General features: G+C 40.1%; 4 protein-coding genes across 8 annotated transcripts in view; 3 read left to right on the top strand and 1 right to left on the bottom strand.

The window, feature by feature from the left end:
* Positions 1 to 267: 267 nt before the first annotated feature.
* On the top strand, positions 268 to 6,587 carry fam83e (family with sequence similarity 83 member E). Of its 3 annotated transcripts, XM_031301602.2 has the most exons (11): positions 286 to 524; positions 629 to 1,223; positions 1,742 to 1,888; positions 3,153 to 3,277; positions 3,355 to 3,795; positions 4,061 to 4,120; positions 4,227 to 4,277; positions 4,367 to 4,601; positions 4,692 to 4,901; positions 5,109 to 5,869; positions 6,356 to 6,587. In XM_031301602.2, the coding sequence occupies exons 2-10, from the start codon at positions 756 to 758 to the stop codon at positions 5,286 to 5,288; spliced, it is 1,917 nt and encodes a 638-aa protein (XP_031157462.1). In that variant the 5' UTR covers positions 286 to 524; positions 629 to 755; the 3' UTR covers positions 5,289 to 5,869; positions 6,356 to 6,587. The 3 variants fall into 3 exon arrangements, with proteins under 3 accessions (XP_031157460.1, XP_031157462.1, XP_031157461.1); XM_031301600.2 differs by lacking the exon at positions 6,356 to 6,587 and having other exon boundaries at positions 268 to 524; positions 5,106 to 5,872; XM_031301601.2 differs by lacking the exon at positions 286 to 524 and having other exon boundaries at positions 533 to 1,223; positions 5,106 to 5,869.
* Positions 6,588 to 7,320: 733 nt separating this feature from the next.
* Positions 7,321 to 13,137, top strand: utp3 (UTP3 small subunit processome component). The gene is made up of 16 exons (XM_031301805.2): positions 7,321 to 7,571; positions 7,904 to 7,991; positions 9,032 to 9,088; positions 9,174 to 9,230; positions 9,317 to 9,443; positions 9,526 to 9,594; positions 9,688 to 9,809; positions 9,917 to 10,072; positions 10,191 to 10,262; positions 11,022 to 11,062; positions 11,149 to 11,245; positions 11,462 to 11,596; positions 11,691 to 11,827; positions 11,907 to 11,967; positions 12,570 to 12,677; positions 12,846 to 13,137. Exons 1-16 carry the CDS (start codon positions 7,555 to 7,557, stop codon positions 12,933 to 12,935), a joined length of 1,434 nt encoding a protein of 477 aa, XP_031157665.1. The 5' UTR covers positions 7,321 to 7,554; the 3' UTR covers positions 12,936 to 13,137.
* On the bottom strand, positions 12,999 to 16,047 carry ppcs (phosphopantothenoylcysteine synthetase). Its single transcript, XM_031301807.2, has 4 exons — positions 15,933 to 16,047; positions 14,538 to 15,075; positions 14,353 to 14,456; positions 12,999 to 14,153 (listed from the first exon to the last, which is right to left on the bottom strand). The coding sequence occupies exons 1-4, from the start codon at positions 15,954 to 15,956 to the stop codon at positions 13,827 to 13,829; spliced, it is 993 nt and encodes a 330-aa protein (XP_031157667.1). The 5' UTR covers positions 15,957 to 16,047; the 3' UTR covers positions 12,999 to 13,826.
* A 2,771-nt stretch (positions 16,048 to 18,818) lies between these two features.
* The window catches only part of foxj3 (forkhead box J3), a 78,783-nt gene continuing 72,615 nt past the window's right edge, over positions 18,819 to 24,986 (top strand). The window contains exon 1 of one of the 3 annotated variants that reach the window (XM_031301597.2): positions 18,819 to 19,145. The gene's annotated coding sequence lies outside the window, so the exon portion shown is untranslated. The remainder of the gene's footprint in view (positions 19,146 to 24,986) is intronic. The other 2 variants (XM_031301595.2, XM_031301596.2) reach the window with 2 other exon arrangements.

The following is a 24,986-nucleotide window of genomic DNA, read 5'->3' as shown; positions in this document are numbered from 1 at the left end:
ATAATGAAATGATAACAAACTGTAGTATTGGGATGCATAACACATTTTTTCTAAAGGTATTTACAAATAAATAAAAAAGAAACTGCTGTGATTGCACCTGACACCTTTAGATGGGAAGATACAGTGTCAACAAACCTACTTGTCAGGCTGGACCAGTCCAAAAAAGAAACTGGGAGGTAAATAGCAGCCTCTTAGATAAAGTACACATGGCAATATTTTTGCCACACACCTCACATATGTTTAGAAGGTGTATGACCTGGAACCAGAATATCATAGACTACGATTTCATTTGATTACTGCAGCTGTGAAGATCAGAGAGCCACAGTAGGATTGTAAGTGTGTGTTTCTGAGCAACCAAGTGATCTGTCAGCTGCACAGAATTTCTGGAATCTGAGAACAATGTCAGTAAGAAGGAGTGGAAGGGTTAAGATGACATGCAGGGGTGGGAACATATGAAGAGCTACAGCTCCCGTGAGCATTTGAGTAATACTTGAGCCTGAGAGATGAGACATGCTGCTCAGGAGGTGAGTTTCACATTGTGTTGATATTTGTGTGTTTCAACTGATCTTTTTTTTCAGACACACTGATCACTTTTACTCATTGATTTCTTTTCTTATGTCAACATGAGGTGGGGACAAGGCTGCTGCAGAACATAAAATGTGCTCAGGACTGAACTCCTGAACCCTAAATTGACTTTTCTCAGAAAGGATCGTCTTTGACTTCACTTATTCTCAGAGACACACCAGGCTGTGGTCATGTCAAACTCCCAAGAGCAGAGTCTCGATAAGGATGCAGAGTTCCTGCCGGTGAATGAGTCCTCCCCAGAGTTCCTGCATTGTGAGAAGGAGCGTCAAGCAGTCGAGAGACTCCTAAATGCAGGACCAGAGGCCTTTTACAGCTCCATCGGCACAGAGCGCTCCGGCTGCTTCCTGTCTTCTGAAGAGGTCAGTCAGATAACCAGCTGGGCTCAGGACTACCGCTTTAATCCGCTACAGGCGCAAAGACAGGAGAATGGAGAGAAAGGCAGCTCAGAGATGGAGGACATCTGTTCCACCTACTTCCCTTCCTACTCAGACACACCAGCCCCAAACCTGGAGCTGGGCTGGCCTGAAAAAAGCCCCTGGATGCGAAAGGGAAGCGTTACAGTCCACACCAGTCCTCCTGCTGAGGGAGAACCTCCTGTCAGACAGATCATCAGACAGCATTTGCAAAAGGCTGGCCAAGTATGCAAATACGATTTTTATGGATGAACATAACACATTTCTACTTATGGGTAGAGGTGGAGCACATCAGGACTAATTTGAGGGAACTTGTACTTTACTTATTTAATTTGTTTTAGGCTCAATACTTTCACACACAACATTTTAGAGAGAAATGTTGCGCTTTGTGTTCCACTACGTTTAATTGGTGGCTTTAGTTTAAGATTTTACTTGAAAAATGTAGAATAAACAAAAAATAAAATGCACTGCTTTAGTTTAAACTCTTCAACAGTATATAGAGTATTCAGACATGACGCAACCTGCAACAGCTACAACATTAAAACAATATATTATAGCACTCTGAAAGAAACTACTTTTACTTTACAACATTTTGCTGGTAATACTTAAGGTAAATGATATGATTATTTTCATCTCATCATCAGTGAAACACACTAAGAAAATGAAGAGTTTCATTTTGTGTATGCCACTTTGTGAATAATCCTGTCAATAACAGGCTTAGTGACATTTTGTGTACTACGCAGGTAATTGCTATTGTGACAGACAGACTGACAGATGGTGCAATAATTGGTGATTTACACAATGCTGCATCCCGGGGTGTCCCCGTCTACATCATCCTGAACCAAAGATCCATTCAAGAGAACTTCACACTCAACAGGCTCAGGCATCCGGTGAGTCACCTCACCTCCTGCAAATTAGCACACACCTAGCAGTCAATTGTTTGTGTATGTTTGACATGGGAATAAATAAACCAGAGACTTTATTTTTTCCAAAACCAAGCACCACCAGTCTAATAGATTCAACACATTGTGTTATGGGATTCTTTCTAACAAAGGTCACATCTCAACGTAAATGTAATTTAAAATCTTGAAACACTGCATACCTACTCTAGAGAGACAGCTTTTACTTTGACATGATTATCTTAGGAATGTAACACATTACATAGCTGGTTAAACTGGTTGCACATCATTCAGTGGTGTCTGTGTTTCTATCGAGGGATGAAATATTATGCCTAATGTTGAAAACTAAATTAAATTGAAAAACGTTTGTGAATGCAGTACATGCAATTAATGAACATTGACTCACAAATGAACAGAACTTAAAACACTGTCTAATTTGGGGGCGGGGGGGGAGGGGGGGAGAGAGACTAATTATATTAATTATATAATATGAATTATACTGGTACTGTATGCCATGGCTACTATAACAATCTGATGCACATTTTTTAGCCATACTATCTGGGTGTGGCTCTAGAGAGGGCAATGTTGGTTGGTCAGTCGACATCTTTGAAATATCTCAACAACTACTAGATGGATTGAATTTGGTACAGATACTCATGGTGCCCAGAGGACAAACCCTAGTGATGTTGGTGATCCCCTGACTTTTCAAAGGCTGCCACCAGCAGGTCAAGGTTTTTACTTATCCAGTAAAATATCTTAAAATCTACAAGATGGATTGGCACAAATGTTAGTACAGACATTCATGGTTCCTCCAGAATCTATCCCAATGACTGTTGTCACGTCTCAACAACTACTGGATTGATTGCCAGTAAACATAGTGCACACATTCATGTCCCTCTCAGGATGACTTGTAATAACTTTTCATATACACCAAATACTTTGATTTGTGACTGAATACCTGCAAAACTAATAACACTCCCATCAGCCTCATCTGTACTTTGTGTTTAGTGCTAAATAGCTAATGTTAACATGCTAACATTGTCAGCATTGTCACAGTGAACATCTTAGCATGCTTATGTTATCATTTAGCTCAAAGCACCTCAGTCAAGTACAGCTTGAGCCCCTATCATGGCTGTAGACTCTTGTTTATACAAACCTTGTGTATGATACAAGATATTACACGCTGTTCACTTTCTGTCACCGATAAACACCAAGTTTTAACCTCGAGTTTCAACTTAAGCTTGTGGTCTGGCAGAACATGCAGGTCCGTGTTCTTGGAGGGAAAACTTTCTGTTCGAGGACGGGAAGAATGGTGGTTGGGGAAATGAAAGACAAGTTCCTCCTGGTGGATTTAGAGACAGTGATTCACGGCAGCTACAGGTGAGCAGTCATGTCTTTTAATTCCTTTTATGTGGATCAAACACACTTGAAAGTGATGTAACATGCTGTCTTTGCAGCCTCACATGGACAGACGCCCACCTGCACCGGCAGCTGATCACCGTTCTAAGCGGCCCAGTTGTTGACTCATTCGATAGGGAGTTCAGGATCCTTTTTGCTGCTTCACTCCCCATGCCAGACACATGGAAGGTTGCAGGTACTCATGTAGGCCTAGATGTGACTCATCAACTGAAAGACCACTCCGATCTCTGGGTTCAAAGACATCACTATTCAGAGCCTGAGATTACCAACCCTCCATCCCCACCTGCTGAGTCCCTCCTGGACTGGGAAGCCATGGGGGTTATCCAGAGAAACAGCTGCTTCCCTGACAGTCCTCTTGACCAACACGAGGAAATCATGGCCAAGGAAATGCCACTGCAGAGCAAAATGATGTTTGATAAAAATACACCCATTATGGATGGTTTTACTAACAATGGAAACCAATTTGTGGATAAGAAAAGGTACATGGATTATCTTGACTAAACCTATCTAAGTTGTCTTTGGATCAAGCATACAGTACATATTCACTTTTCCATTTACACAAATAGAACTTACAACTATAATTTACCTTTCACTGAATCTTACACCAAAATAATGAAAAAAAATGTCTGTTTCTTATCATTTTTTGAGTAAATTCCCCTATGTAGCACAGCATAGTTTTAATATTTTGTGCCACTGGTTGTTTGTATGACTTATACTCTATAGATCTCTTTTTGTATGTGACAGGGTATATGAAAACACTTTTCCAGTGAGAAACAATGTGCCAGATAAATCAACAACTTTCAAGTGAGTTTTATTACAGCCAATTTTGACATTATACTGATTAAGACTATTGACTCTTGTCTTTTTCTGCTAACAATTTATGCAAATCGTTTCTTGGTTATTTTCATAGCAACACACAACTCTCACCAACAGACCTGAAAGCTCTAGAAACAATGAAGAGGTAACACCCAAAAGATAAAGGAAACGTGGAATAATTTAGTATTAATATGTCATATCTAAAAGAAAATGTATTTTTTTTTTCTCCTGCAGAGTGGAACATATTATAAATAAAGCCAACTTCAAGCAACTCTCCATAGAGAAGGGCACACATTTAAATGACAGAACAACAACAAGACTTGATGATAAAGTAACAGAACCAACACACAATATGGTCACAATTTCCTCTTCTAAGAGAAGAGAGCACTCAAAGAGGGAGGCCATTTTGGAAGCAGACAGCAGCATGAATGAAACTATCTTCAACGTGGAGAAAACACGATCTTCGAGAGTAAGTAACTTGCCTTTCCAAACACTTGAGTTACTGTAACCTTGAGCTCTTGTGAGTTGAGAAAACTGAGATGCATTTCTGTGCTCACAGAAACCTATCATCCTGAGGGTGCCGCAGTCTGGGAGCTTCAGCTCTCTGAGTGACATTATGAAGAGGATTCAGCCTCAGCAGAGCACTTCAGGACTGCTCAGGAGAGGATCAAAGGCCGCTGTGTCAGAACTGAGCCAGTCCATGCTGGAGCTGAGTGTACCCAACACAGATGATGACAGAGGAGCCCCGGTGCCAAGGTTTAAGGCCGCTGTAAGTGTGTGAATTTGTATTTCTCTGTGTATATGCTTGTGAAGAAGGAGTGATGGAGGAAGAGAAATTTCTTACACAAATTTATATCTCACAGAGAGATTTTACTCTTTAAGTCACTGAAGTAAAAGAAGCACTATAATCCTTTACTCAGATTATGCACATGATTTTAATGTTTTTGTTGCCGTCAATCTCCTGTTTCCTTGGCAGTGTTTCGACCCGGATCATATGACGCCTGCTCTTGCCCTGATGAAGAAGAGGAACGATGAGTTGAAGCCTTTATTGTACAGAACTCCAAAAAACTTTCTACCCAGAGAGAGGCCTCGCAGCTCCAGTTATGCACTCAGTATGGACTGGAGGAGGTCACTGGCAGAGACCGAACAGGAATAAGGAACAAGGAAGAAAATACATGAGCATCATGTTCTGTAATATCATCTTCTGAGGAGCGGATAGTTACAAACTCTGCAGTGTTAATTACCCAAACTAAGCCCAAAACAGGCTGTGACTCTGAGAATAAAACCACTGTAATATACTGTATATAGGATGTATATCAGTGCTACCTGTTGTTTTGATGTCCCACTGAATTTGATAAGATGTTTCACTGTACGTACAGCAAAGCTTTACTTTAGAATGTTAAAGTACATAAAAGTACATTAAACTGTTTTGTTAATGCTAGTATCAGCTGTTCTAACCACTGAACCTCACAGAAAAATAAATTATAGAAAGACCTTTTGATTAAAAAATTGGAATAACTATGATTGTATTAAGCTTTCAGCAAGTGGCAATACATGTACAGTACATTTGTGTTTGATACAAGAGTGTAAAGGTAAATGGTGCTGATGAATTGACAAAAGATGTCACAAGGATTATTTTGTTCAGTATATGGTTAGGACATACTGGACTTAATACAACAGTATACAGTATATTATGAAAAAGAAGGTGTGAAATAAATGTAATAAATTGTTTTAAAGGTGCCCTGCCACACTTATTTCATTACTTTGTGGTAATGTCTAAAGTTCTACTATGGACTCCATAACATTACATTTTTTGTGGAAAAAAATGCCTTGGTTACCTTGTTTCAAGCCATTCTAGCGTGGTATAGAAAGCCTGCAGGAAGACTCAGCTCGATTTTTGCCAGTTCTCATTAATATTCAATGAGCTAAGCTGCTTGACTCTGATTGGCTAACAGCTAGCCAATGAGAGCCTGGCTATCAGCATCCTTTACCCAGCGCAAATGGGCGAGCTCATGAATCGTAATGAGCTCAGGCAACATGATGTCAGACTGACCAGCTTTTGTAATTGGCCTGATTTCGCCTTATTTCTTTTCAGTGGCTAGAGCTGACAGAGGAGGTAACAGTTCATTTTCACATTCACAACATAACACAAACACATATGGACCTAACATATTTCAAAAAATGCAAGTAAAAACGGTTTTGTGTGGCAGGGCACCTTTAAAGTAAAACTTTGAGCATGTGCTGACAGGACGTTAAATGTCCAATGTAGAAAGAGGCAATAGGCCTATAGCTAACAGTGAAGACACAGAGGTCATGTCCTCAGTATTTTTTCTGGGATTTGGGGGACTTGAAGCGCAGTTTACTCTTTTTAATTTACAAGTGACTGATGGAGTGATTGATGGCTGTTAAAATTTGCGAGGGGGCATTTTTTTCCTCCATAAAATGAATTGATTTACCCATGCAATATCCCAAGCAAGGAAACTAAGTTAGCCTACGTGTTTTGTCTGTCTGTAACAGCTGTTTCTACGTGCCTCCCTCTGCTGATTTGACAGAGAATCGTTCATAAATGCAATGTATATTTAGCGCTCTGAAAGAGAGAGAGTGTGTGTGTGTGTGTGTGTGTGTGTGTGTGTGTGTGTGTGTGTGTGTGTGTGTGTGTGTGTGTGTGTGCGCAAATCTTATGTGAGTGCTCTGATTCATAAATATATACATCTTTGATTTTGAATCAGCAGCAACCATGCTCCATAGGCTTTTGAGTTATCTCGTTAATTCAGAAAAACAGAGCACATTATTTTTTCATGAACATTTAGAATCGAAAACTTTTTCCACAGATGTAATCAATTCAGAAAAAAACAGGGCAAATTATATATTTTTTTCACGCTTCCGTATATTGTAACCTATAAACAACTCAAACACTATAAATACAAATATATTACACACGGGCGTCCGGATAGCTCAGTTGGTGGGGCGGGCGCCCATGATATAAGATATAAAGGTTTACTCTTCGACGCAGCAAGCTCGGGTTCGACTCCGACCTGCGGCCCTTTGCTGCATGCCATTCCTCTCTCTCTCTCTCTCTCTCTCTCTCTCTCTCTCTCCTTTCATGTCTTCAGCTGTCCTCACAAAATAAAGGCAGAAAATGCCCAAAAAATAAATAAAATAAAATACTCCAGTACAGTAGATGGCGGTATGCACCTTTCACATTGCTTTGTAGACCGCCAATAAAAGTAAAGAAGAGAAGAAACCACGGAAGCACATGGTAACCAGAGTGGAAAATGTGTCGCCTCAACTCAACTGGATATTTACAATTTTCTTTTGTTTTAATCTCCAGATATTAGTACTGGCGTTGAAACGTGTTGCTTGGTTATCATTCCTCTCCTGCTTTGTTTGCTAACGTGTAGCAAACAAGTAATTTTTCAATCATGGTGCGAGCTAAAAGGTAAGTTTGGCTAACGTTAACGTTAAAGTTGGTCTCGCATTGCCAGACCTATCTCCACAAGGCTGACGGTAACGTTAGCTAAAATCAGAGTCTGCACGTGTGTATGTTTTAATGGGGCTGCTTAAGTTACACTTAGCCTACATACACTGTTTTATTGTGGTCATTAACAGTTAGGGGGACGTGTTATGGTACCCTTTTAGTTATTGGCTCTGACCCTTACATTTCCCATCAGGACCTACAGGAACTTAAAAAGATGCCAGTTATATAAACATCCTCTGAATGTCACATAGCAGAGATTAAAACACATATGTCTCCTTTCTTTTATTGCTCAGGGCTGTGAAGATACAAAGGCCAAAGAAGACAGAGCGATATGATGAAGATGACCCTGAAGCCTACAAGAACATGCCTGTCCCTGATAAGGTAAGGGCTCAGCAGCAGATGGGTCCTGGCCTGCTTTCTGTAGTGTTGTTGTCTCCCTGTACTTTATAATTCTGTCAGAAAGCTACATTGCAGCCGTACAGTATGCTCTCAACTAGACAGAGTTGCACATGTGCAAATATGTTTATTTCATTACTACAATATACATGAGAATAGCCTAGGGAAAACATCTAATAACAGAGGTTCAACATACTGAGAGGTTCAACAACCATTGATTATATTGTCACCCAAAGAAAACTTCATAATAAACTTCATAATAATATATGAATATCGGTGGATACGGGGCACATTCAAAATGTAAATGTTACTCATATAGAGGTGAGCTATATTTGCTCATTCAAATATTGAAATATGACCAAAATGATAGTAATTGAGAGAAAAAATAGCAATTAAAATCCTCTCTGAATGTGTTTAATAGCAGTGTACCAGTCAACTGTTGAACAAGCAGAACATAAACTTGAATTGGAGCGCTAATCTGTTTTACTGTCCAGAATCAGGCTGTGTCAGACTCTCCCGGGGAGTTTAACGGTAATATTTAAATATAAATATCATGTTTTTAAGCAGTTTTGTTTGTTGGGATTTCATTTACTCAAACATAATAGCCAGTTCTGTTTAGCACATTGTCAGAAATAACAGGCACATGCATAGATTTCTGTTAAATAAGGTAACACAGACTCATTGCCTCTACTGTACCCGAAACCGTTCATGCTTACTGTTGTGTGTAGGTTCTGGTACACTGTATTGAATCTAAACAAGAGGTGGTAGTAATGTAGAAATGAAGGCCAATAAGTTAAAAGTGACAAATAAAAATAACAGAAATTTCTACCGCTTATCTCTAATACTTACTTTTTTGTAATAACCACAATTGTAAGTCTCATACTGTGATATTGATACAGCAATTGATTTCCCAGCTGTGCATCACAACAAGCCGCTCTCAATCATCAACAACAACTCTGCTTTGGTGTTGTGGTCGTTGTTTTCAACAGTTAGATTTGAACTTGTCTCCCCTCTCTTCCTTTCAGAAATCGTCACAGTACTCTAAGGACAACATCGATGAGTTTCATGATGAGAAGATTGCAGTAAGTTTACCTCACTAGTAGTTCTGTGGTAAGTGTATGTTGCTGTTTTTGTGTCTAACTTTTTGCTGCGGTCTCTTTGCCCCAGAAACTTCTCGCCAGCGGTGTTCAAATGGAGAGCGACCAGGAGGAACTGGATGATGAGGTGATGGCTTAGGTGTTTGGATTTACCTTCAGAAAATGAATCTATTGTATTTCAAGCACAAATTCAAGCTCAGCTGAATTTCACAGGAGGAAGTGATGGCCCTAGATGATTCGGAGTCAGAGGAGGAGGAGGAGGAGGAGGAGGAGGAAGAAGAAGAAGAAGAAGAAGAGGGGACAGACATGGAGAGTGATTTAGAGGGGAAAAAAGAAGAAGGTAAACATAAAATCATCAGTTTACGTCCAGGATTTGGTTAACTGTCATACCCATTTAACTGTAATGTTGTTGTCTTCCTCAGATCTTCCCAATGAAATGGCATGGGGCACCAAGAAGAAGATGTTCTATGACTCTGACTATGTGACCACCAGTAAGCGTCTTATCTCCAGAAATATTATTTAGGCAATTTATGATAGTATTGTTGTCTTTGTGGTTATGCAACATTTGAATTGTGTTATTAAAGAGGGGAAATCGCAAGACGAGTTGGAAGCCGAGGAACAAGAGGAAGAAGAAGAGGCCAGAAATATCCAAAAACGTTTAGCTGCAAATCTGAGCGAGGAGGATTATGATTTAAACTTTTTTCAGGTGTTTTTCTTATCGTAAATCTCTTCTGTACACCTGCAGTTAATTCCACTAGCAAAGATAGAACGTGGTTTTTGTTTATTTTGTTTGTTTTATGTGCCTAAATGAAGGAATTTGCTGTGGAGGGGAAGGATGAAAACAAGACTGTGGAAAAAAAAGAGAGGATTGTGAAAGACCTGAAGCAGATGTCCCAGAAAGAAAAAATGAAACTTTTGAAAAAGGAGTCACCAGAGCTGCTTGACCTCATTCAGGACTTCAAGGCAAAGGTACAACACAGGCATGCAACCAAAACACATGTAAAACATCCTCAGATTTGATAAGTTTAAATATATTTGCTTAGTTGCCACTGGCCAACATGTAATTGATTATTTTGTATGTATGCAGCTTAATGAACTAAAAGATGAGCTGCAGCCCCTCGTACAGATGGTCAAGGACGGAAAGATCCCACCAGGAAAGGTGAGCACATTTAGCTTAATTTCTAGCTGTGAATTTGTCACCAGACTGAATTTTAAAGGTTATACTTTATTTTATTTTTCTAATAAACAATGTATCAATTGAAAATGTGAAAAAGGGCTTTCCCTAGCTCACCTGGTAACGCATGCGCCCCATGTTCCAAGGCCCAGTCCTTACCGCAGCGGCCCATGGTTCGAATCCGACCTGTGGCACTTTGCTGCATGTCCTCCCCCTCTCTCCCCCCTTTCCTGTCTGCAGCTGTCCTATTGATTACTTGCCAAAATGCCCAAAAATAATCTTAAAAAATGAAATAAAAGAATGTGAAAGAGGTCACTTGTTGTGATGGAGACCTACAATCAGTCTTAGAGCGTCAGCTACTCAGCAGAACTGTATTGTATGACATACCATCTATAGCCTGTTTATAATCAAAGCAAAGTTATCGTTCCTATAACCTGCTTCACCTGGGGCTCTTTAAGCATTCACATTGAAATCAACCATGGCTGTGATTAAGTTCGAAATGACTGTAAACACAACAGCAGTTGGATTGATCATCAACTGTCTTTTTTTTCTTTTTTTACATAAAAACTGTTCAATGGCTGTTGTTAGATGTATTAATAAGAGAGAAATGTGACGTTGGATGCTGCATTGTAAGCTTGTTGTGCAGATATGTGTCGGCTAGCACAGAGAAACCAATTAATAATGTCATGTTGCTATGGCAATCTAGTATGTGAATCTGAATTATTTTCATCCTGTTTTCCAAAGGGCGCTGACTACCTCAAGACAAAACAGCAACTGTATCTCAAGTAAGTTGTAATTAAATGATAATTACATATTGCAGAATCATGTCACAGTCCTTCATTAAATGACTAATGATTCTTGCCTGCCCCAGTTACTGCACAAACATCAGTTTCTACTTGGTGCTGAAAGCAAAACGAATCCCTGTTCATAACCATCCAGTGATTGAAAGACTGCTCACCTACAGAAATGTAAGTCCACACATTGACATTAACACCTGCTGCCAGTGGAAAGCAGTATTAGTGAATATGTTTGTCCTGTGTATGTCAAGAAAGCTGCATCTATACTCTTATTTTGGACAGCATCCTGTTTTTAATGCTAATATTGTTTAATAATGGCAGCAATAACTATTTGGGCTGGAGCATTACATTAGTTACAATCCGCTGTCTTTCAATACCTGTCTGCAGCTCATCAATGAACTAGGTTCAGTAGATGCTCGGCTTTCACCTCAGTTTCGCAAACTGCTAGCTGGTGAGGAGAAGGATAAGGCCAGCAGACCAGCAGAGGGAAAGAAAACCAGAGTCTCCAGTAAGAAGGAAAAGGTGAGATTTTTTTCAGGGTATCTATTCACAGATCTTACTTTGAATCTGTTGTTAATATGGAACTTAAATGTTAATGAGTGCACGTTGTTTGCAGGATTCTGGAGAAACTATGCTTGAGGTTGAGGAGGACTCGGACTCTGATCTGGATGAGGAAGCGGCTCTGCGTTTCTACAGAGATGTGGAGGAGCGGTTGAAATTGAAGAGAAAGGGCAATGACACGGAAGCTGAAGAGTAAGTATGATTTGAGTCTTTGAAATGGCAGTTAGGACAAAATCAACTGGGGATCTGATAAATTGTCAATTTATTGCAGGTTGGTAGAGAATGAAGATGAGGAGGAAGATCCAGATGCTAAAAGAGGAATCACTTACCAGGTAGAGTTACAACAATTTGCACACATAAATATTAGTATTTACAGTCAGATGCTCTCACCCGGACTAACTTAATATTCATGATTAACAGAACACTATCAGTTCCGGTGATAATTTCAAGATGGACTAACACACCTGAATTGACAATCTTATACCGGTTTACATTATATAAACAGGATTTCATTTAGAATTTAGTCTTACAGCAGCGTAGGGCTGTATTTGAATTATTTTATTCCTACATTTGGGAAGGAGGTTTAAAGCAAGAAATCATTTGTGAGCCTGAAATGCTGCCCTGGAGGAAACGATGTATTGAATTAAGTATTATATATGTAAAACTGCTCTATGCCTGAATTCAGGCATGGTGCCTGAGAACGTCAAGTCCTGTAGAAGACAAATCTCAAAAAGGATAAAATGTATATTGTATAGTGTTTTGGTCATATGAGGGTAAGATAAGCCTTTATTGTCTCCTATAGGAGAAATTTGTCTTGGGCAGGGTGCCCCAATACATTTTAATATATGGTGTACCTCACACTTCATGCATTCCATGTTAAACTTTGTCATTTCTGAACAGCTTTTCTAATTATTTGCCTCTACCAATTCCACAGATGGCCAAGAACAAGGGGCTCACACCAAAGAGGAAGAAAATTGACCGTAATCCCAGAGTCAAGCACAGAGAGAAGTTCAGACGGGCCAAAATCCGCAGAAAGGGCCAGGTTTGTATTACCCATATGATTGAGACAAAACATTTTTTATCACACTGCTAAAGTGCATTATAAGCTTATGGGAAACTATCTATAGGCTCATCAGTTTAAATCAAGAGTATATGTTGATATGTCAAACGTGTTCCCAAGATCGATATTGACACTGTTCATATTCAACAGGTGCGTGAGGTGCGTCGGGAGGACACAAGATACAGTGGAGAGCTGTCTGGTATTCGTGCTGGTGTCAAGAAAAGCATCAAACTTAAGTAACCAAGAGAGAATTCAAAATATGCTGCCAAGTGAAGCCATGGGGTTGAAAAATTACCAATCGACTGTACTTGTAAATGTTTATTATAGGTGTGTAGTAAAGCATGCCACTGAATTATTCATTTACTGTTGTAGAAAAAGACATCAAAATATTTTTTTCTGTTCTAGATCATTGCATGTGAATAAACATTCAATAAACTTTCAATTGTATATTGTCCATGTACAGCGACACCATTATAATAGTGCGTTCCATTTGTTCTCATAAGTCGGATTTTCTGAGGTCAAAGTCGGAAACACGCCCCCTGACCTTGGATTTCCGAGCTCGGATCTCTGGCAACCACCGAGTACCCTGAGCTAAAGATCCAACATGGCTGCTCTGTGTATCAACAGTTGTGAAAGCTGTAGTAACATACAGTTATAAGCACTTCTGTGTTATTTGTGTCTCACTAAATCAGTCTAATACGCAGTGCTGTCCATATTCTGTGGACATGTTATGCTGTTTGTATACACAAAAAAACAGTGTAACGCATTGTTATAAACTGGCATTGCTACCAATGGCTAACCTGGCTAGAGCTAATGAAAACAATGAAAATCCGACTTGTAAATGGAACGCATTCAACTCGGGTGTGACGTCATTCCCAGCTTCCGAGTCCCAAGGTAAATGGAACGCACTATAAGCTTAGATGCCTGTTTTTAGAGTACATTAAAGGATAAGGGAAGGCATGTGTTTATAGTTAGTATTCCTAAGGTTTTGCAACCATACAGCATACTGAATATACAGAAACTTGTCAGCAGAACAGGCAAATTAATTTAAGCCAAACTCGGGATTGGGTAAGAGCACAGACAACTTATAGCTGTGTCATTCACTCAAACATGCAGTATGGATCATAACTGTCAACCCGCTTGTTGAGTTATGAACTTCTTGTGTGCTGATGTCAGGTTGCTCACTATCCTCTCCTCTATCTCCACCTCATTCTTCACATCCTCCTCTGTGACCATCAGCTCAGCCTGAGTGTCACGGGTCACCACCACCACATAACCCCGTCTAGAGTCCAGCACGTTGGCCACTACCGCCTGGTGCCTGTAGGTGTCCAGAGCTCGCCGAGCCTTGTCCAGCAGGATGGTTGCATCCGTCTCAAGCTTAAAAGATATGACAAAAGCCTGAGGTGCCCAGTCCTTCACCAGCGGGGACAGTATCTTGGGGACCATGTTCATGCTGAGCTGAAGGGAAGAAAAAAGGATATTCTCATTAATACCAAAGGTTAAGAGTCTACAGCCATGCTAGCAGCTCTTGGAGGCTGTACTGTGGCACAGCAGTGTCATGGCCATCTCTTGAGCCATGCTGCTTGTATGGCTAAAGAAATAAGTCTTGCAAGTACATTTGCTAGAATCTTGTTTTTTTTGTTTGTTTTTTACTCACTTGAAGAGGTCCATTAGAAGACTGGATTTTGTGTTCAGGCATCTCAGAAGCTGGTATATAGAAATCAGACACAGCTGCAGCCAAGTAAAACATGGCCTTGGATCCTAAGTGCAGAATAAGGAGTTATGAACAATATGATGGATAAGAGCCACGGTTTAAACCTTTGAGTAGTTGTTAATCTGTACCTATTGTGCTGAGTGCCTGTGCTGCTGCTTTGAGTAGATGCAGATATTCTGACAGAGTGCTGAACTCAATGGGCAGAAGGAGTTTGCCTTCTTTCACTTCCTGGTATCGCTTTAGCGCTTTGGCAATGTTGGGAAGCACCTGCTGGTTAACCACCACTTCACCGGAGTTACTGGATGCTCCTTCTCCACCTCTGAACTTCAGGGCATCCAGCATGTTTATGGTTGAGAACATACGTGTGTAGGGGTAGAGGGAGCGATGCCTGTGTAGGAAGATGACAGCGTAGCCCGAGTCTATGAAATACTCTGCTGAGGAGGCTCCTCGTCTGCCGCTGCTGAAGTTATCGAGAAAGCGAACAGTGCGAGACTCTAGGGGAACTTTGGTGCCTCCTGATGTTATGAGAACCACCCTGCGACCCGCTGCATCATGATGCCTGGCGAAAGCAGCCATCTTCTCTTTGACCTCCTCGGCATGGGAGGGAACGGCAAATTCTTCAGCTAACTTCCCATCAATGGAAGATATTCTGGGTTCAGCCATCACCTGATGAGAGAGAGGGCATCATGAGGGAAGAGGTTTTAATGTAGCACAGTGATGGACATAAGCAGTCAGAATGTCAGACGTGTTTAATGGGGAACTTTTGCACATTAACATCCGTTTAGCCTGCCTGTTTACCCAGTTGTAATATCTTTTGTTAGTCTAGAGTGTTAAGTTTGAGAAAATAACTGATGTAATGAGGGTTATACGGTAGAAATCAGACACAGCTGCAGTCAAGTAAAACCAGGATACTTGTGGAATAAACATTTGAGAACATATCGTAAGCTTATGGACCATATTTCTTTTTAACAGAAAGTGCAAGAAACAAACAGGGGGCATGCAAGACGTGTCTAATAAAAGACTATCGAGCTGCATTATGGGAAGTGTAGGACCTTTTGGAGCTTGATCCGTATCTGGGACTAAAAATGTGGATATTTTAGTCTCCACAGCATCAAATTGACATATTTTTGTTAATTATATCTCTCACTGTTTACACAACTTTATGGTACCTCACAGTATGCATAGACCTTACAGTGAGTGAACTTAACAGGTCAACCTCGACCATAACAGTTTGCGTAATAAAGGTATCTTTGCTGGCGACTGATTCGCTAAAGGAAACCAAGTCTCTTGATATATGTGTCATGGACAAAATAATTAATTTTCTGAATTTATCCACAAATGTTCAGTAATTTGTCAGGTGAGAAGAACAGGAGCAGGGTGAGTCCTCTTCACTCTTTTGCAAAAAACACATCACGTTAACTGCTATGAGGCAATATTTGCCACCGTGACAACACCCTGAATCGAACAAAAACAACGCGTGTTTTTATCACAACACTTAAAGATAAAACTGCAAAATGTCCTACTTTAGATTCCGAGGTTGTTGTCATGAATGTATAATAAGAAGGTTGTCAGCTTCACAACAACTTCTGCACTTCCTGAAACCACTGAGCTGAATTCTTTGGTCTTAATAAACATTGAAGAAAACCGCCAGCGCCCCCAGTGGCGGTAAACGGTACCACCACCAATGGTATTTTTGAGTCTGATGAAATAATGTCGTGCGTCAATTACTTCTCACTTTCAAATGACTGAGGTGTCAGACTTTATGAACATTAGCATCACAGTGGCGCACACAGACTACCAGAGGGAACCAAGTAGGACTTGTGTTTTCTATTTTCCTGGAACCATATACAAAGTAAGAAAGAACTAATTAAGAATATGGTCTATTATTATACACTCATACACTTGTTTAATAGGCTACTTATAGGCCTAGTTCGTCGTCAAATTTCGATTTTCAATCAAAATTGATCTGCAGGTTGCTCAACATTTATTACAAATTTAACGTCTTGCTATATTTATATTTTTTTCAGTTTATTAGGCCTATATTTATTTTTCTTTTGGAAATGACTTAATAACTTGATAGACTGTATACAGTACATGACCTAATAAAATGCAACATTTCCCCCCTGCAGAGACTGCAAGGATTGAAGAAATTGTCTTAGCCTGTAATTTATGGGAAAAATAAATACATGTTGCTTTGATGACTGTTAAATACTTTTGGAAAGAAATTATCGGCTGGTGTGAAAAACCTGCACAGAGTTTTTTTGGAAGTGATGTGGTTTAAATAACTTTCCGAGTGATTTTATGAAGCTTTTTACCTTTGTCCTGTCTGTACAAAATCTCCACTTCTGTGTTTCAGTCTGAGGGGGCACCTTGAACAGAAGGGTATGTTCAGTCATTGCTATATGTTTTGATTTAAAATGATTGATATTTTTACCACAGATTTTCAGGATTTATAAACAGCAGTACCCCTGATCAACCCACAAGAGGCGCTGTTGTCCTGCTGAATACACGATCGCATCACTTCAGCATAGCTGCTATACAATGCTTAATACAAGTTTGATTATGTTGATTTACCTGATTAGTTTTCGCACATTATGTTGATATGTAGCCTATGCTCACGTTTATAAAAACTTGAGAGAGACACTTAGCTATTAGGCTGTTTGGAATTGGAAAAGATGCATAAAACCTAAAAAAAAGGGCCAAAAGTCAATACAATACAAAACAGCTAAGATTATAGAATATTTTAAATACGTATATAATAGCCCTATAGCAAATTTTGTTTAAATAATGAACCTGTAAATTGTTTTGCTTTTTTGTTAAAAGAGCAAAGAGCTGTGTAGGTTTTTATATAGAACTTTTTTCCATGACATTTTTCTGATTGTCAATTTTATGCGCCTGCACACAGAAGCTTGAGCTCTGCGAGTAGACTGAAATGGCCTAAAGCAATCTTTCAAGGCCTCAACAAAAACATGTTTCACACTTTGTCATAAGAACTGATAAGACAATTAGGAACCATCCCTTATAGTAACTTTATTATTTCTATATCAAATATCATAGTATAATAAATCATGATACTATAACTCAAATATAGCCTCCCACGTAAAAACCTATTGCTGTATTACAGGAGGTAAGAAAGAAAATTAAAGACAAGGTCAATGTGAACACACGAGACTACTGAGGACCAGGGCTGCAGATACCATTGAGGACATTGAGGTCATGTCCTTGGTAAAAAAAAAATAAACATTTTGGGTATGTAGCGGTTTTTAAGTAACCTGCAGTTAGCACTGTACAATTAGAGTTAAGCATGGGGGGATTTTAAAGGACAATACAAACTAATAAAAACTCACTGTTTTTAAATGGGACTATAGGCTAAGAAAAAATAATAATGAATGTGTTCAGTATTTCACCTCTAGAATTTATAAAAAAAAACATTCATGGTGTAGAGAACTGTGGGACATATACTGCACTGAAAGTGAATTCATACATTATTAAGTTTAGAGAAAGATTGTTATGTTTGTTTGTTTTTTTAAGCAGTGGTCCGCAACTAAAATTGTGCAATGACCTTGTGTGTAGTATATATATATATATATATATATGTATATATATATATATATATATATATATATATATATATATATATATATATATATATATATATATATATATATAACTTTCTTTCTTTTTTCCTAAAAGATGCATATTTGAATCAGGGATATAATCTTTGATATGTTTTCATCTGCTTCTGTGTTCTCTATTTTATTATTGGTACCACTTAAGATAAGGCACCCTATATAAACCTATTTGTAAGTTAGAACTAATGGCTTTACTAATGGCTAAATCCTCAACTAATTAATTATTTCATTCATCTTTCTTATTAATGGCTTAATATATATATATATATATATATATATATACATACATATATAGGCCTATATATAGGATATGTGTGTGTGTGTGTGTGTGTGTGTGTGTGTGTGTGTATGTGTGTGTATATGTATGTATATAATTGTATCTTCTACTTTTTACTTTATTCTGCTTTTTTCTGTAAGGCACTTTGGGTTATACAAAGCTTCCTAAATAAAGCTGATTTGATCAATTGATTGATTGATAGGCAAGCTCGTATGTGGGTGCACCATAGACTGTATAGGGGTGCACACGTTGCTATTTCCACTGCGGCTTGTGCATTTGACCGCGCGCTAGTTTCTGTGGCGGCAGGGGTGGTAAGAGAGAGAGAGAGAGAGAGAGAGAGAGAGAGAGAGAGAGAGAGAGAGAGAGAGAGAGAGAGAGAGAGAGAGAGAGAGAGAGAGAGAGAGAGAGAGAGAGAGAGAGAGAGAGAGAGAGAGAGAGAGAGAGAGAGAGAGAGAGAGAGAGAGAGAGAGAGAGAACCTTCATGTGCGTCGTCCATGGATGTATTAGGCGTCGTCGTATCTGAAAGTAGTTCCGGGCACTTAACCCAACGGGGGAGAGTCCCGGATGTTGGCTCGGCCGCCGAGAGAAAGGCGAACGGGAGAAGGCGGAGAGAAGCTGAAGAGGGACGCCACGGCACCGCACGCACACCGGCGAAGCTACGGCTACGGCGCTTCTTTGCACAGGACGATAACGTCAAGAGCACAGGACACTCCTGGGGAGCCCCCGCTAGCTGAATAAGAGGAGGTGGAAGGAAGGGGAGGGGGCAGTTACTGTTAAACTACCGTCAGGATTACAGAGAGCCACCGTAACATCAGCTTTCACCCAGAGTAAGTGAGCTACACGGGCATGGAAGTTGAAGTAAGGCCCACGAAATGGACGACTTTAACGGGGAAGTGAGCTGCACTGAAGTTCTGGGGATTGAGCCCGGTGAACAGGCCTTGGCACACAGCTTTCCGCTCGCTGTGGCGGGGCGTGCGGGAGACACGTTTTTCTCAGAGAGCCAGTCAGTGTTTCTCTGTGGTCAGTGTTTGTACATCCCGGCCGTGTTGCTGTAACTCTCCAAGTTGACAGCTCTTGCGTTAGCCTGCTAGCACCGCCGTGCAACCGGTGACAACTGACAGGGCAACTTTGACAGCTAGCTAGCCAGTTTTGGTAGCCAGCTAACTTTAGCTGAGCGTTGTCGGCGCCGCGTCTTGGGCCAGGACTAGCTGTGTGTGTGTGTGTGTGTGTGTGTGTGTGTGTGTGTGTGTGTCTCTCTCTCTCTCTCTCTCTCTCTCTCTCTCTCTCTCTCTCTCTCTCTCTCTCTCTCTCTCTCTCTCTCTGTGTGTCTCTCTCTCTCTCTCTCTCTCTCTCTCTCTCTCTGTGTGTGTGTCTGTATATGTGTTTTCCTCGCATTAGGTGGATAAAATGACCCATCCCAGCCCTCCAATAGCTATCGTGTGTGTGTATGTGTGCGCGCGGAGTGTGACAGTGTCATTTTGCTTTCCTGCATGCTCTGATGGTATTTGACTCACAGCTGTTGCAGTGTGTTTTCTCGTCTGTCAATCGTCTGTTTCTCAGGCGGCTGGTAAATTCCTCTAGAATATAATGATTCTCGTATGTAAAACTAGTCGATCTTTATGAGAAGACGCAGGTTTGTCATGTGGCTGGACAATCAACATGTGCAAAGTCTGTTTCAGGGGAATTTTATGGGACTGAATTTAATCTCAGGACTGTCTTTGCCTCTGGTGGTTGTATACCCTTGTGGATTGCCCTGAGATGGCACAGACGGTGTTGCAGTTAAAATATTTGGACCTCTGTGCAAGACATTTCTCAGGGCATGCTTCTCTTTGCTTTGATGTTTCAACAGACTGTGTGATCGCACAGGGCAGGTAATTGATTAGTTAATGAAAAAAAACTAAACAGCTGTGGCATTTGCGTGCAGCTGTATACAAAACTGTTCCCTTGCTTTATCCTAACGGCCATTATTGGAGGATGGATGACTGAATCTTAATTTGCCCCGCTGTCAACTTGTGCAAGTTTTATCAATGAAGTCAGTTATTTTAACGATTGAGGTGCAGATTATTAGCTGTTCATCATATACCACCATGCTTCCAAGTTTATTTATACAGCCAGCATAAAAGGTTGAATTTATGACTAAAAAAAAAACATTATAAATTCCCCCCGAATATCCCAACCCTGCCAGACCCTGTGCTTCAACTAACGAAATGCCCATGGCGTTAGTCAGCACCCACAATCAAAGGTCAGACCTGGTTTGCTTCTTAATCACCCATCCTTTAAATAGCAGGCCTACAGCGAGCTGTCTGGATCGAGGCTATGCATGCAGCTTTAGAAAGACAAATGGTGTTTGAGTTTTGATGTTACTCCATCCAGGTAAGTAGAGCCACGGTAGCTTCATTTATCATATTGTCTAGAAATTACTATGAACATTTGTCACTCTATCTTATTCTGTAAATTGCCCTGCTGCTGTTATTTCTGTTTCTCTCTGAGAGGCTCCATGCACAGTTAATGTTATGTATTGCAATGTCCCTAGCTCGGTCTAACACTGAAAGACATCTTAACTCCTTCACACGAAATACTTAAATCTTTGAAGCCCTTCATGGGATTCTATTTTTTGTATTTAGAAAGGGTGTTGTTTTTACAAGCAAATAACTTAATTGTTAATTGAAACAAATATGTTGTGAAACACAGTAGTGGAATAATTGGCATAGGCAGCGGAAGTGACATTTTGCAGTTGTTTGCTGGCTGGCTGTTTAAAAAAATAGACCTAGAGTGCAACCAATGCATGCTTTTTTTCTTCTTTCTTTTTTTTTACAGATTGCGTGCAGAAATCACAGCACACATTGTAGAAATAGTTCCTTAGAGCGTCACTATAGCATCCATCAAATTCTGTTCAAATTCAGTTTATAAGCAATGTGGTTATTCAGTTCTTTTCATGACTGGAGATGTTGTGCAGGCTCAGACTTAAAGGATCTTGTTTATGCATGTTTTTGGTGATTTATAAGCCTTTTTAGTGGTTGTTATTGGCTATTTTACATCAAATCATATTGAGCAGTTAGTGACTTATGTTTCCCTCATTTAAAACAACCTCAAGGTTTTGATGAATCGATTTAACATTTGAGAGAAAAAAAAAAGTATAGAGGAGATTACACATCTGTTTATTCTCACACTAACTATTTAAAAGTGTGAATGGGAGGATGTGATACAGCTTCTCTTTAATGTTTTAGCCTGCAGTGGTCTATAGAGAACTCTTTTACCTAATGGTTTAAGAACACGACACCTACTTCTCCAAGGTCTTCCTGTGTTTTGTGTGTGTGTGTGTACGGCGCCAGTAGCACATTCGTCTATCATCTCTGAAGAAAGATTACTTTGTCATCATCTGTAAAGTGTATAATTTAATAGATTAAATAGAATAGTGAGATGACATAAGGCTAAATTGGATAAGGGTCAGCAAGCTGTTATAGTAGAGTGAATTAGAACAGGTTTCTACTTTTTAAATACAAGCTCCTCATTTGGAATTCAGTATGTGGCCCTCTGCCTAGCCCCCTCTCACCGAGAGGCTTTTTAATTTCTCCCCTTGTTGAAGTGATTATTCAAATGGCCATCCGTGAGATGCAGTTATCAGACTCCTGGTGGTAGTTGAGCCTGTGGCAACATGAATGCCCATCACAGCCCCCCTCCCCACCACCCTGTGTTGTTGGACTGCACCCAACAGGTACTCTCTGTAGCAACCCCTATTAGACCGCCACATCTTACCCCTCGGGCTAAAAACCTATTGTGTTATGCAATTGGCAGATGGCAGTTTATTCATGAGGACGTCTGATATATATTTTTTTTTTGGCATGGTGTAGTGGTGATGCTGTTGGTCAAAGGCCTCTGTGTAGTATTTTTACGGATTGTCTCAATCCAAAGTGGGCTTGTTTTCCTCTCTGCTCTGAAATGCGAAGTTATTTTAGGCTGGATATTTATTTTATTTATTTTTTTTTTTACTTCATCATTTCCCATCATCTTGTCCTTGGATTGGGCAAAAACACCAGGATCTTCAACAGCTGTTAACTCTGTGTGGAGGCTAGATCGTTCTCTAATGCGGCTCAGGCCAAATGACTGGACTGTTTTTGTTAGAAATTTCTCCACAAACTCTGAATACATCCAGTGTGAAGTTTTGCTCTCATGGAAGCCGTGTTGGTGAGAAGGGACTGGCTCAGTCTTGATTAGCAATGCCGTGCATCACTAGAATGCAGATGAGCTATGAAGCCATTCATCTGCTGGAAATGCCTCCCTGATTCCAATTTGAATCTTGTTTGCAGTCACATTGTGTGAGCCCACTTCTCCATGTTAAAGAAGTCTCTTTTATGTGAGAGATCAGAGGGGGATAATTGCACTTAAGTGAACCTCATTTAGTGCTGGCCAGAGCAATTACTGTAACTGCAGTTCTAGGCGTTTTTTGGGGCCTGAAGCAGCTGTCATTGAGTCTCTGTAGCTGAGATATCAAATGGTGAATAGAATGACATTGGCATGGCATCATGGGAATGGCAGATCCTTGGGTGGATTTTAATCTGTTTATGCAGGTTTTTTTACTCAGCTCCTTTTTTCCGTCTGTAGAAAAGCGTAATTAAAAATGACAATTAGAAATGCACTATTTTAGTAATGATTTAAAATAAATTATTCTCAAGGTGCTGTAAGGTGAAAAAAGCCAGTACTCTTTCTTCAGGCAACCCCCCCCCCCCCCCAGGCTTGAGGGAGATGTTTATCATTAATGTTATTCAGGAGCCAAATTTTGAGTTTTGCTCAGCTGGATGCTTTAATCTATTTTTGCTGTAAATTAATGAATTTTTAAAGAGCCCCTCGCTGGATATGGGTGGATGAGGGAATGCAGCACTGGTTCAGTTTTCAAACAAGCCTCTACTCCACTATCACCCCCACCCCTTCACCACCCACCCTCCTCACGGGATGGAGAGAGTGAATTTACTGAGGCACAAAACTTTCATTTTTTATTCATCCAGCAATACACTGCCTAGTCCCCCCCCCCTATATTGAGTTGAATCTGTCAGTGACTAGTCCCATATGCTCCAATTCAGGTCCTTGGTTGGAGTTGGATGTAGACATGAATCAGTGTGAGGGAAGTATGTTATGTTTAATTCAACTGGTTCGCTGTCTAATATCGGCACATTTGCTCAGATACATGTTTTATCTGAAAGTGTTAAGCCATTTATTTCCCCAGTCTGACTAATGAGGGCCCTTTATTCTACTAGGGGAACTACTGTAACTACACCAGAGCTTGCTGGGTAAGTTTCGAAAGTGTAGGAGAAAAGGGTGGTGGGGGTTGGTGGTGGATTGGTGGCTCTTGTAGTGCATGGCGGTTTCTCATTCCAGCCTTGTAGCAAACAGGCTAATAAATGTTGTGGCAAGTCTATTATGAAAGTTTGGTTTGATTTTATCTCTGCATTAAAGTGCCCATATTATGAAAAAATCACTTTTTCTGGGATTTGGGGTGTTATGTTGTGTCTCTGGTGCTTCCACACACATACAAACTTTGAAAAAAATCCATCCATGCTGTTTATAGTGAGATACGGTTTCTGAATGTGTCCTGCCTTCAGTCTCTGGGTGAGCTTGTGATGGCTTGTGACGTCACTACAACACACACAAGTTCACCATAATCTACAAAAGGAACTACTTACATGTGCGCCCTCATTTAGAAGTCTCCCAGCTAATCCTGCCTTGTAACTGACCGAAGTTGTAGAAACAGCCTTTCTTTTACTGTCTATGGAGCTAGCTAGCTGACATGATCTACATCTGAGCTACTGCACATGTGCAGTGCATGCAAAGATAGTACAGAAGAAGAAGAAAAGAGGTCTCACTCTGTAGCTAAAACAGAGACCAGCTGAAAAGAGGATCTGCAGCAGTGAGACCTTAAAATACAATTATGAACCTGAAAATGAGCATAATATGGCTGCTTTAAGCTTACGTCTAGGTACTGGATGAGGTACATGGACAGAAGTGTTTCTAAAAAATAGAATATCTTAGGTGGGTTTGGTGCACTAAATGTGCAAATGAAGTCAGGGCCTACAAATCCTCTCCATTGAAGAGGTGTTAATATGGTGGTTAATGACATGTAAAAGAAAAGATTTCGGTGTAAATGCACTGCTGTCTTATTTGAGATTTTACTTAGTCTGGTGCCAATCAATAACCAAGTCCTAAACGAATAAAACTGGCTTGATTTTTCAATTCCTTGAAGGATTTGATAATTCATTATATTGTGTGCCTTGTCCTTGAGTTTTGATAGGCCCTCAGTACCAGCAAATTTCTCTTAAGCTTTTTCGTTCTTTACTCAGTAGAAGGCATTGATATGCTTATATGATTCATGCTCTTCAGAGACTTTCAAGCTGTGTGCAGGAAGAGAAGCTCACTAAGCTGACACAGCTTAAGTAATAAGACCAGGGCTTTTATCGTAGTATTTGGTATCTGTTTTAATCATTACAGTGGTTCCTGTGGCAGATACAAAATTCACTTCCAGGTGAAACGGAAGAACACCTAAATAGTTTTAATACAGAAGAGATGGGGCCTTCTGTCAGTTTGGAACAGGGAAGATGTAAAATAAAAAAATGGTAGCACCAACAACTTGCTACCGAACGCAGCTTTGTTTGCAGATCAGCAGCCACAGGGCTGTT

This window comes from Sander lucioperca, chromosome 6 (assembly GCF_008315115.2).
Source record: "Sander lucioperca isolate FBNREF2018 chromosome 6, SLUC_FBN_1.2, whole genome shotgun sequence".
In the NCBI taxonomy this organism is placed as follows: domain Eukaryota; kingdom Metazoa; phylum Chordata; class Actinopteri; order Perciformes; family Percidae; genus Sander; species Sander lucioperca.
The sequence above is the reverse complement of the archived record's forward strand: the minus strand, read 5'-3'. Positions and strand labels throughout refer to the sequence as shown.

Excerpts from the sequence above, each read along its gene's own strand:
- utp3 (XM_031301805.2), top strand. Across the intron at positions 10,073-10,190 it reads TTCAGGACTTCAAGGCAAAG|CTTAATGAACTAAAAGATGA; the intron begins GTACAACACAGG and ends GTATGTATGCAG. Across the intron at positions 11,246-11,461 it reads GACTGCTCACCTACAGAAAT|CTCATCAATGAACTAGGTTC; the intron begins GTAAGTCCACAC and ends ACCTGTCTGCAG.
- fam83e (XM_031301601.2), top strand. The coding sequence starts at position 756 with ATGTCAAACTCCCAAGAGCAGAGTCTCGATAAGGATGCAGAGTTCCTG. Across the intron at positions 1,889-3,152 it reads TCAACAGGCTCAGGCATCCG|AACATGCAGGTCCGTGTTCT; the intron begins GTGAGTCACCTC and ends GTGGTCTGGCAG. Across the intron at positions 4,902-5,105 it reads TGCCAAGGTTTAAGGCCGCT|CAGTGTTTCGACCCGGATCA; the intron begins GTAAGTGTGTGA and ends CTGTTTCCTTGG.
- ppcs (XM_031301807.2), bottom strand. The coding sequence starts at position 15,956 with ATGACAACAACCTCGGAATCTAAA. Across the intron at positions 14,457-14,537 it reads ACAGGCACTCAGCACAATAG|GATCCAAGGCCATGTTTTAC; the intron begins GTACAGATTAAC and ends TTCTGCACTTAG. Across the intron at positions 14,154-14,352 it reads CTTCTAATGGACCTCTTCAA|CTCAGCATGAACATGGTCCC; the intron begins GTGAGTAAAAAA and ends TCTTCCCTTCAG.